Source organism: Pundamilia nyererei, unplaced genomic scaffold, assembly GCF_000239375.1.
Source record: "Pundamilia nyererei isolate P.nyererei 1_Seehausen unplaced genomic scaffold, PunNye1.0 scaffold00063, whole genome shotgun sequence".
Lineage (NCBI taxonomy): Eukaryota > Metazoa > Chordata > Actinopteri > Cichliformes > Cichlidae > Pundamilia > Pundamilia nyererei.
The window spans coordinates 1,191,167-1,202,430 of record NW_005187464.1 but is presented as its reverse complement, the minus strand read 5'-3'; the positions used below and the strand labels follow the sequence as shown (position 1 = coordinate 1,202,430).

General features: G+C 38.8%; 4 protein-coding genes across 7 annotated transcripts in view; 2 read left to right on the top strand and 2 right to left on the bottom strand.

Moving 5' to 3' along the window:
* Positions 1-764, bottom strand: part of kdm2bb (lysine (K)-specific demethylase 2Bb) — a 28,131-nt gene extending 27,367 nt beyond the window's left edge. Inside the window, exon 1 of the mRNA XM_013911406.1 lies at positions 711-764. The gene's annotated coding sequence lies outside the window, so the exon portion shown is untranslated. The remainder of the gene's footprint in view (positions 1-710) is intronic.
* orai1b (ORAI calcium release-activated calcium modulator 1b) lies at positions 462-2,642 on the top strand. Its single transcript, XM_005735248.2, has 2 exons — positions 462-773; positions 879-2,642. The coding sequence occupies exons 1-2, from the start codon at positions 660-662 to the stop codon at positions 1,434-1,436; spliced, it is 672 nt and encodes a 223-aa protein (XP_005735305.1). The 5' UTR covers positions 462-659; the 3' UTR covers positions 1,437-2,642.
* A 1,079-nt stretch (positions 2,643-3,721) lies between these two features.
* Positions 3,722-6,104, bottom strand: morn3 (MORN repeat containing 3). Of its 4 annotated transcripts, none has more exons than XM_005735242.2 (6): positions 5,938-6,104; positions 5,217-5,384; positions 4,960-5,117; positions 4,715-4,874; positions 4,442-4,626; positions 3,722-4,302 (listed from the first exon to the last, which is right to left on the bottom strand). In XM_005735242.2, exons 2-6 carry the CDS (start codon positions 5,359-5,361, stop codon positions 4,213-4,215), a joined length of 738 nt encoding a protein of 245 aa, XP_005735299.1. In that variant the 5' UTR covers positions 5,362-5,384; positions 5,938-6,104; the 3' UTR covers positions 3,722-4,212. The 4 variants fall into 4 exon arrangements, with proteins under 4 accessions (XP_005735299.1, XP_013766858.1, XP_005735300.1 ...); XM_013911404.1 differs by having other exon boundaries at positions 3,722-4,278; XM_005735243.2 differs by having other exon boundaries at positions 5,968-6,104.
* Positions 6,105-6,184: 80 nt separating this feature from the next.
* The window catches only part of tmem120b (transmembrane protein 120B), a 9,111-nt gene continuing 4,031 nt past the window's right edge, over positions 6,185-11,264 (top strand). Inside the window, exons 1-8 of the mRNA XM_005735239.1 lie at positions 6,185-6,493; positions 8,864-8,982; positions 9,123-9,239; positions 9,322-9,381; positions 9,484-9,579; positions 9,672-9,761; positions 9,879-9,944; positions 10,027-10,088. Of these exons, the coding sequence (XP_005735296.1) occupies positions 6,431-6,493; positions 8,864-8,982; positions 9,123-9,239; positions 9,322-9,381; positions 9,484-9,579; positions 9,672-9,761; positions 9,879-9,944; positions 10,027-10,088 (673 nt within the window). The 5' untranslated portion in view covers positions 6,185-6,430. The remainder of the gene's footprint in view (positions 6,494-8,863; positions 8,983-9,122; positions 9,240-9,321; positions 9,382-9,483; positions 9,580-9,671; positions 9,762-9,878; positions 9,945-10,026; positions 10,089-11,264) is intronic.

The following is an 11,264-nucleotide window of genomic DNA, read 5'->3' as shown; positions in this document are numbered from 1 at the left end:
TTTTTTTCCACTGGGAGAAACAAGGGTCCGTAAAACGTAGCTCAGTCGAAATTATAGGTTAACTCAAAATCTTGACTTACCAACTTAAAGCGCTGAGAACATTTTGAGATAATAACTCCGAATTTGAACTTACCTCTGCCTGGCATCATTTTTATTTATTTATTTATTTATTTATTTTTAAATCAATGGCGGCGGAAACAAGCCTCCGTTAAGCGTAGCTAAGCTGAATTTTCCGGTTATTTTCTCAAAACTTCAACTTAACATCTCGAATTTCCAAATACTTCCTCAATTTTCGAGTTATTTACTCATACGGTTGAGTAAGTACCGGCAAAATGTGACTTTAGCCATTTTTTCAAAAAATGTATGTATTTATTTATATTGGCAGAAACAAGCTAACATATATAACTCCGTAGTTACACTATTATCGCTGACTAATTAATAATGAGTAGCACCATGTTTTTAAAGCAAATGCTCAGCAGCGGATGTTTCCATGGGAGCGCGCAGACTTATGGGTAATGCAAGGTGCAGGCGGTACAGCGGCACGCTGAAGAACGACAAGAAATTGCTTCCGCAGTTCAGTTAGCGTGCGAGGTTAAATGCTGTGTAAGTGTACGCTGTCCTTTTTTAAGTAACAGAGTGTTTTTGCTAAGTGTCGCAGTATGAGTCTGAACGAGCATTCCCTGCAAGCGCTGTCCTGGAGAAAGCTGTACCTGAGTCGAGCTAAACTGAAGGCTTCCAGTCGGACCTCGGCTCTGCTGTCTGGATTTGCTATGGTAACACGGTCTCCTGGCAAGCACTGGCACTCTTCCGAATCTGTTAGAGGACATTACTGACCTGTGTTGTAACGTTGTGTTTCCTGTTTCCTTCCGTCTTCTCAGGTGGCTATGGTAGAAGTGCAGCTGGACAACAGCTACCCCTACCCACCTGCCCTCCTTATTGCCTTCAGTGCCTGCACCACTGTGCTCGTAGCCGTTCACCTGTTCGCTCTGATGGTCAGCACCTGCATTTTACCCAACATAGAGGCCGTGAGCAACGTCCACAATCTCAACTCGGTGAAGGAGTCCCCACATGAGCGAATGCACCGGCACATTGAGCTGGCGTGGGCGTTTTCCACAGTCATTGGTACTTTGCTCTTCCTGGCAGAGGTGGTTCTACTCTGCTGGGTTAAGTTTTTGCCCATCAAGCCCAACAAATCCAGCAACAGCACAGTTTCCTCCGGAGTGGCTGCTGCCATTACCTCCACCTCCATCATGGTGCCCTTTGGTTTGGTTTTCATAGTCTTCGCTGTGCATTTCTATCGCTCCTTGGTGAGCCACAAGACTGACAGACAGTTTGAGGAGCTGGAGGAGCTCTCCAACCTCACCAGGCTACAGAACGAGCTTGATAACAGAGGAGAATCTTCCATCTTGCAGTCGCCAAGCTCACATTTCCCATAGTCGGGTCCAGCTGATGCACATCTGTGTTGGAACTCGTGACCCCTTTGGGAATTCTCCAAGTCAGAAGCCTCGTTATTGGCTTCTATGGTTTTTACAGGAATGACGATTAATCTCACTCTTTATTGTGAAACTTATTTTGTGAAGAACAGTTGTATTTTTTAGAAAACACACTTGATTGACTGTGAACTCGTATATCCGCCGTGCTGCATGTAGCTTGAAATCGGAAAGTCTTAACAGTGGTAGCTGCCTCACTGATCTCCAACGGTATGGGAGAGATGTCTGAACAGTAACCTGGAATCCTGTCTGTTGCTGCCTGCTGTATTTATTTAACCGTCTGTCAGTGAATACTTCATTTGTTTATGTATATTACCATGTGAACCACGTGTATTTAACCCTTTATTTACACGGTCTTATTGTTTTTGTTTTTTTAAATTTTCATCATTTGCATTCAGAATGCTCTCCATTTGTGTCGACTAATCAGCTGCACAACTTACAGTACAACTTCAGTATGTTTTGCTGTCTTGTTTTGCACAGGCTGTGGTGTTCAAATAAACACCTTTTCACAAAGTGATGTTAAAAGTTAACGATCATAGCAAAAATCAAAAAACGTGACTGCGTGTGGAGAGTCTGGTTTGGGCTTCGTGAGGATGCTGACTTGCCAATAGATAGATGTTCTGTCCTTATGTTACACAGACTTTGCACTATGGAGCTGGCAGGATAAAGAGCCTCTAATGCCAGAGCAAGCCAGACATTTGTGTTATCACACACTAGATTATCTAGAAAATTATGCAGTATATGTATGAAAAAGAGCTTAGTCCTATCTGTTTGCCTTAGACTGCTGACATTTTTATACACACTAACACAGCTTTATAATCTCATTGGGATCTCTGCTGGAAACTTAATGTTAATATTAATTGTTAGTGCTGTATTTTGAAGAGTCTGAGCACTCACATATTCTGAACTGGCATTTTGCCTTTGTGATTCAGTCTTGAAGTACATACGGAGAGCTTTCCAATTGTGTTTTTAACATAAAAAGTTTTGAATTAAGAGTCTATGTGAGGCTGTAGTCCAAATGTGGTCAGAGATGTGTTTACTTAAGCAGCTGGAACATTGATAGATGGCCATAATCCAGTTGCTAGTGAATTCTAAAAAATTAAAATATAATGAAAAAGTTTTTTGGGTTTTTTTTGTATTTCTAAAGGGGAAACCATATTACACTTAGAGTGACATTTTAAGCTTTTTTTTTGTTTGTTTTAATTTTGATGAGTATGGCTTGTAGCTCATGAAAATCTGAAATCCAGTCTCCTGAGTTGGCTGACCACTTGCACACAGTAACGGCAGAGTCAGCACACCTTGTAGTAGAATGCTTGGCTCTGTGGGAAGGGGCTGAGTCCTGCTGGAAAAGAAAATTGGCATCTCCTTAAAGCTTGTCAGCAGATGGAAGCATGCAGAGCACTGGAAAACCCTGGCAGACATCTGTGTTGATTTTGGAGTTGATGTAAAACACAGGACACACACCAAAACAGCGGCAGATAATACAGCACCTCAAATCACCACAGACTGCAGAAACTTCACACTGGACTTCAGACACTATGGAGTCTGCGCTTCTCAGTTCTTCTTCCAAACCTCTAAGACTGTAATTTGCAAACAAAATGCAACATTTGCTTTCGTCTTAAAAGAGAACTTTGGACCGCTGAGCAAATTCAGTTCTTCATCTTTAGCCGAGGTAAGACATTTGTGATGTCTCTGCTTCAGGAGTGCCTGAATATCACTTCCTGAGTCAGCTGTTTTTGACAATCCTCTCAAAGGTGTGATTATCTTTTTTGCACCCTTTCTTGCCACACTAACAGTCAACTTTTTAAATCCTGTGATGAAGCACTCTCGAGAACAGCCAGCCTTTTCAGCAATGACTTCCTGTGTTCATGCGCAGTGATGATCATCATCATCATCTAGTCAACTGTCAAGTCAGCAGTCTTCCACATGATTGTGGTTGGTGGTATTGAACTAAACCGTGAGATACACTGTATTTATACTGTTTGAATAGTAATTTACTCAAACTCTAAATTAAATATTCTAATAATTTTAGATACAGGATTCTTGATTTTCATCTATATTCCATAATCACCAAAATTAAGAAAAAAAGAAATGTAGTGAAATATATCACTGCGTGTGCGATGAATATAGAATAATATGAAATTTTATCTTTTTGTATTTCTTTGAGAAGCAGTAGTATTTTTCAAGGTTTAGATGTGGTAAACATAGCAAAATATCATCCTCTTACAGACTGGTTGTTAGGACTAGTGTTTTATTCTTAGGACAACTACACAAACTATAAACAGAACAAAGCGGCTTGTGTGTTAGTTACAAGTTCACAAGGATTTACACACTCAAGGCTAATGTGTGATCAGACACCATATGACAAACAGATGGATGTGTAATACTGAATTTATCATATGACAATCTCTTTCAACTCTGTGCTCATATTTTTATGAAGTCATCCAATATAATGTTTTCAATCTTAAGAGGTATATATATATATAAAATCTGATGAGGCATTTTTTTCCTTTATGATCTATTATCTAAACACTTTTAATTGGCATTGGCAACAGATAAATTTGTCACATTAATGGATGATTAAAGGATTTTGCCCCTCTGACAAGGACAAATAATCTGTGACAAAATGGATACATACCCATTATGCTTTTTTTTTTTTTTTATTCTTTATCAGCAAGCATGCGGTGAAGTGGAAACTTGCTCTTGATCCTCTTGTTGTTTATCAGAACCGGCCAAGGTAAGCTGATTCGGCTTCCCTTAAAACCAGCTGAGTATCGATCAGGTGTACCTGAAAATAGAAGATAAGTGCATGCTTTCATGCACAGTAGTACAAATGGAACAGGGCTTTGTTGTCAGTGCTCATATGATTATGTCATGTAAGCAGTGTAATGTAATTAGTCGTGTAATTTAATTTTGATCCATGGCTGTAACAGTCAGAAGCAACGCTGTACCTTTGGAATCTGATATTTTGCAGGCATTGGTGTGGCATCTCTCCCAAAATCAGACAGGGTCCCACATTTTGGCACTCCATCCACCCAAAGGCCTTCATAAAGCTGGCCTTTGTCACAGTAGTAGAACTTTCCACGACCATCCTTCTTCCCCTCTCGCCAGCTACCTTCATACCTGTTTCCATTTGCTTAAACAAAAATTTGAAAGTCGCATTATAACATCCAAATTATAATCTAGTTTTGATTCACATGCATGTATAGAAAATTTTCTCTTACAAAATATAAAGATTCCTTCTCCATGATTCTTATCCTTCAGCCACTTGCCCTCATAGATGTCTCCATTTGCATAGTATATCCTTCCCCAGCCACTCCGTTGGTCCTCGCTCCACTCCCCCTCGTATACTGATGAGTTTTTGTAAAAGTATGTGCCATACCCCTGAGAAGCCGGACAAGTACATCACTGACCATACATACCGATATGTCTTGTAGCGTGCATGTGAAACATTATGGCAGATACATACATGCTTCTTTCCATCTGTCCATTCACCACAGTACTTCTTCACATACTTCTTTGATTCTGGGAGTAAAATGCTGTAGGTACCATACCCGTCACGTTTTCCGAATTTCCACTCTCCATTATAAATGGCACCAGACTTCTTCCAAACCTGATTTCCCTTGCCTTATAAAAATAAATAAACAAACAAGCAAACATGACAGCTGCACTATACTTCGAACCTCTCAGGAGTTGAGTGGAAGCTGACGACAAACTATATCTCACCATGCTTCTTATTGTTCTGCCACTCCCCGGTGTATTCGTTTCCACTGGCTGAGAAAACTGTGTGTCGTAGTCCACATTTCTGTGATTTAATGTCCAGCAGTGTTGACAATGGGGGACTAGTTGGAGGTCTTTTGAGAAATGGCATTGCTAGTTGTAGCTTGATGAAACCTGTAAGCATTAGAATGAAATTTAAAAAAACAAATACATGTTTGCTGTCTTTCTGCCACTGAAAATGAAAACAAATATTTTTATTTGAATTTTTTGCCACCCATAAGTCAAAATCTAAAGTTATTGTCTCAAAATCTGACTTAATAACTCAAACTTTAAAATTATTTTGTCATGTTTGAGTTAGTAAATTGATATTTTATTTTTTGAGATACCTAACATACATTTTTGACTTGATAGATGTCAAAAAAAAAAGTTTTGTTGGTGGCACAAACAAGCTTCCATACCCATTAAGCAGTACATATCACCAAATTCATACAACAACAACAACAACAACAAAAAACACTGCCCTTTTTTGAGGTTTTAATTAGGAATTGACAGTATTTTAAACACACTTTTCCATGATGTCTAATTGTATATCAAAACTGTATTTTCTAATTCAGAATATGAAAAGTAGCCACAAGGTAATCTAAGGAAACTAGTTAAGCTCTCCAGCTTAGTTAGCATTACAAGTAAAATAGAAACGTGGAAAAGCAAAATAGCAAAGTAGTTGTACCTTCGCGGAGTTTCCAAGCGGATAACTTACTGAAACTGAATCCGCTTGCAAACTTTGCCAAACAAAAGCCATTAATTTACCGAAGAAATCCAGAAAACATGTTACACGACTAGCCGTACACAGCTTCCCTGGTGACCAGCAGCAGCAGGCGAGCAAGTTTGTATGCTGTATCCTAGCAACAGCAATGTGTACAGTTATTGGTGACTTATAAATGTAATTGGGAGACCATTTAAAAATTCGAGTTTAACATGTTTGGGTGTCATTTTTAATCCACAAGTCATGTTTTATTTATCTGCCGTTAGTTTTTTTTATTTACTGTTTGATGGCTTCAACCGTGGTTAAACCACAGTGTTTGGTCATCACGGCGGTTTACGAAGTGCGCATGCTCCGCACAAGACAGTTAAAACTCGCCTGAGTGGCCGGAGCAGGAGCAGCCCGTGGGTGAAAAGCCTTGTGAAAGAGTCTTCTTCGTCGAATAAGCTACAACACTGCAATGTCCAAGCCGAGGTTTCAGGCGGAGTGGGAGGAAATTGATGAGGAATATCAACAATTACAGGTGACTGAAAACTCTTAAACGAGTATAGTATAATTTGTGCTAGCGTGCCGTCGAGGACATGCAGGGTTCTGTAGCAGTTTGTCTAGCTCTTTCCTATTCGCCATTCATTCTCAGGTCACCCGTAAACCGAGCATCGAGCCAATAAGTGCGCTGTTGGCAGCAGTATCCGAGGGATGCAATATATTTGCCGTGCGTTTTATAATTTTTCTGGCTTTACTGTAACATCGCTGTGTTGTAGTCGCTAACATTAGCAATAGTCTTCTTAGGGCTAATGTGCTTTGCTGCTAATAAGCAGATACAGTAACTTAGCTAACCGCACACTGCATTGTTGTGCTATTGACTAATGTTAAATCATTGCTACCGAAGTTGAGGTAGAGGTTAAAGTGGCTTCACAAATTAGTTTCTGGGTCTTTGGCTTGGGTGATTTATTTAGGAGTCCTTGGGGACATCAGCAGCCATCGTGAAGTTGACACGCTAGCTCACGTTAGCCATAGTTTGCTAACTTTGAACAACATGAAGATAAGAAACTGTATTGTTCGCCTAAAATCTCTGATTGTGAGACACCTCACAGTTTGTGCACACGTGGATCTGAAACTGAGCAGAAACCGCCTCCCGTTCATATTATAGCTTTTATATTTCAGCTTTATTTACATCTTTCGAACAGCTGCAGTTCTTTAGAGAATGTTAATACACATATTTTGACTAAACTTTTACAACTATAAACAAATGTGTAAACAAATTTTGAAACGATAAAAGAAAAATGTCGTAAAGCTTTAACACGTACAGAAATATTGAGCCCACTTCAATTAAAAAACATAAGTCAAGGTTTTTTTTTTAAATTGCCACTGAGGTGGAGTCATTCACCTTCAGACACTGGGGCCACGATGGCTAAAAGCTGATTCCTCCTGTGTGTATAGATCTTGGGACCAGGAGGCCAGCTGCATAGCATCTGACTTATCTGTTTATCTGTATATGATGATTATGTGACCTCTGAGAGAGAGAGACTGGTGCCAGACCCATAGAAGAATTTAAAACAGATTTTGCATTGTTTTCGTGTCAGTTTGAATGGACGTGTACTTAGATCGTGTGCTCAGTACTGGCTGACTGGTATAACCCATTCTTTTAACAGGCCATTTGCCTCATCATAACTGATGTCAGGAAATGATCATGTGATAAAACAAAGAATGCTGAAACACAACAAATGAGAGCTGCATGTAGATTGCTTTCTTTTACCTATTAATTGCTGGGGAGTTCTCCCTACTTTTTGTAGTGTCGCTAACTTTGAATTATTTCATCATAAGGACACTCATAGGACAAGTATTAAACAATTACTGTTCTCTGCTGAAGAGATCAGTCCTGCTTTTGTGATGGTGTGCTGGATGGATGGAGGTACAACAAAGGGGGTTGAACTGGCTCTAAGGGGGATAGGAATCTGACCCCTGATTAGCAAACTTACATGTAGTTTACATGTATGACAATAGGATCCGCTTACGGGGACTGTTTCACTGAAGAACAGAGTATTAAAGGCTCAAAGATTCAGAGGATAGTGAGTCACTCTCAGCATGAATGGATGAATGAACTTTTATTGTCATTATACATAGGCAAACTTTCATTGTACTTTCTCTTAGGATTAAAATGACAATAAATGAACAGAATGAATAAATAAATAGGATTAATAAAAATGGGTATGTAATTAATGATAAAAGAACTTAAACTTAGAAGCATGACTATATATGGGTGTGTCATCATTTTTCAGTGTTTAGCCAGGACATTTCTATTTACATTTTGAAGTCTACTAATTGTTTGAACTGCAGTTCATATTTCCAAATGATATAATTTACTTATAATTCTTATTGAAGCTGTCAGGTAAAAGACAGGTGTGTGTGTGTGTGTGTGTGTGTGTGTGTGTGTGTGTGTGTGTGTGTGTGTGTCAGATGCTTTTTGATGGGGAGAAAGTGATGACAGTGTAGCTACGAGCGCAAGTAAACCTGAGTATTTATTTTACTAAAAAAATCTTGTGGAATTTGCGGTTTGTCTTCATACAGAAAGGTTGGACAGTTTTTCCACTACTGGTGAAAGAGACTATGAGCCAAAAGTTTCATCTTTTGTTGTTTTGTTTGTTTTTTAAAGCTTGGCAAAGACTTGTGTGGGATAATAATGCATTTTTATTCTATCAAACAAGGTTTTCAAGGGAATATGACAAATTTCAGTTGAAGTTAATCTGTAAACACCCACTGGCTTTTCTTTGTATTTGTATTTTGATTCAGTTGTGGCTGTATTTATCTTTAAGTCCTAGCTGGTTGTGCTTAATCCTTATTTCTGCATTTCAGCAGATGTTTCTAACCAGACATGTATTTAATTTATTCACAGGAAACTCACAAAATATACAGACAAAAACTAGAAGAGCTCACCAGTCTTCAAGGAACTTGCAGCAACGCCATCAGTAAACAGAGGAAATGTCTGAAAGACTTGAGGCACAGTTTAACCAAGTAAGTACACCTGCTATAAAAGTAGTCAAGCAAGTAGTCGACGGTTTCCCACGACTAAAATAAGCACATATCGGTGATATCATGGAGAGTGAAAAGTATCCTTCGTCTTTTCTCTTTTTGCCCTTCTGCTTTCCTTACAGGTGCGCACAGACGTGTGACGAGAAAGAGCTGAAACTAATAACTGACATCAAAACACAAATAAAAGATAAAGAAAATGTTTTCTTTGACATGGAAGCATATTTGCCAAAGAAAAATGGGTGAGTACTATTTGTTGTTAGTGAGAGATCGGCTGTAATCACTAAGCTTCATTTCATTAACTTGCATGCTTTTCATTTTCAGACTATACTTGAATTTGGTCCTGGGCAACGTGAATGTAACCCTTCTCAGCAACCAGGCAAAGTATGTGTCACCTTTTAGCCTCAGGAGCAGGTTCCTGCTGTGGGTTCAGATTGTTTTTTATGTCAGTCTCTTATCATCTCTTTCTTCCGTTTATGTACAAAGATTTGCCTACAAAGACGAGTATGAGAAGTTCAAGCTTTACATGACAATAATCCTGATGTTCGGAGCAATAACCTGCCTCTTCTTTCTAAACTGTCGGTGAGATAACCTACCTCCCCCTCAAAGCATGACTGGTGGTGTTATTTTATTAAGGATTGGCTTCTTATTTATTTGTTTTCTGCCTTGTTTAGGGTCACTGATGAAATCTTCAACTTTTTGTTGGTGTGGTACTACTGCACATTGACCATAAGGGAAAGCATCCTCATAAACAACGGCTCCAGGTGTGTTGCTACTATCGGAGCATTTATCCTTTAGTGGGTTATTTTTAAATTAAAGCCTTTGTCTATGGAAGATTTTTAGTTGGGAAAATTTTCAAGTTCCTCCTTTTTTCTTTTCAGGATCAAAGGGTGGTGGGTGTCTCACCATTATGTCTCCACCTTCTTGTCAGGTGTTATGCTGACATGGTGAGATATTGTCTTTGTTGATTCAGCATTGTGTTGTTTTTATTTTGGGAAATGTGAATGAGTTGGTCTTTTCTTTCCTCAGGCCAGAAGGAGCTATGTATCAGATGTTCAGGAGCCAGTTTCTTGCCTTCTCCATCTATCAAAGTAAGATGAATCCATGAGATTAATTCATTTACTTAGTGGTGCTAAATTAGCTTATTTTTTTACACTCACTGGCCACTTTATTAGATACAGATGTTAGTACCAAGTTGGGAACCCTTTTGCGTTCAGATCAGAATTCTTCATGACATGTAAGATTCAATATGGTCCTCGAAACATTTGCTCCATATTGACAGTTGCTGCAGATTTGTCAGCTGCACATATGTGATGCAAAACTCCAGTTCCAATAAATCAAAGGTCCTCTATTAGACTGAGATCTGATGACTTTGGAGGTAATCTGAGTAGAGTGAACTCTTTGTGATTTTTAAGAAACCAGTTTGAGGTTATTTGAGCTTTCACATGGGGTGTTGTTTCGTTTTTGGACCATTTTCTGTAAACTCTAGAGATGGTTATGTGGGCAAAATCAGAGCAGCTGAGTAGTTTATGAAATATTCAGACAAGCTCGTCTGGCAGAAACAACCATCCCACAGTCAAAGTCTCTTAAATCTCTCACCTTTCCTCATTCTGCTGCTCAGAACTTCAGCAGGTATTCTTCTGTTTTTCCAACTCCCCTTCCTGCGCTTCTTTAAAAGCAACAGTTCAAGATTTAATAGTTCAAAGTCCAACATAAACGGCTCAGTTACATCATGACAGCAGAGCAATCTGGGCACACCACTGAAAAGTATAGATGAAGTACAGTACTAAAAGTACTTAGGGTTGACTTAAACCTCAGTTTAAAAAAAGGGGTTTTAAGCATGAAAGCCTTTCCTGTTTGTTATAAGGAACCTCATAACAAATAATGCATTTCACATGGTTTTCTGTTGTTTTGTCAAACATTGCCACACTGCATCACATTTGAGGCACCATGCTGTCGCAGTGCCAAATAAATGACTACCAATTGCATCAATATTTGGCAATACGAGTGTTTTCCTGGAGATGGAGACAAATATGTTTTGATTATTTGCGGAAGTAAACAAAAAGAAATGTTAAAAAGCAAATTGTCAAACTGGAGGTGCTTCTATCACATTTTATTTGGCTTTTGTGATATTTAAGGGATGAAAATAATAATTTCTGCCCTTCAGCCAATTATTGCATAAAACTGTGCATGGAGAGAGAAGATGCACTTGAGCTTAAGGTCTAACATCTGGGATTTCAATATTTAAAAAAAAAAAAAAAAAAAAA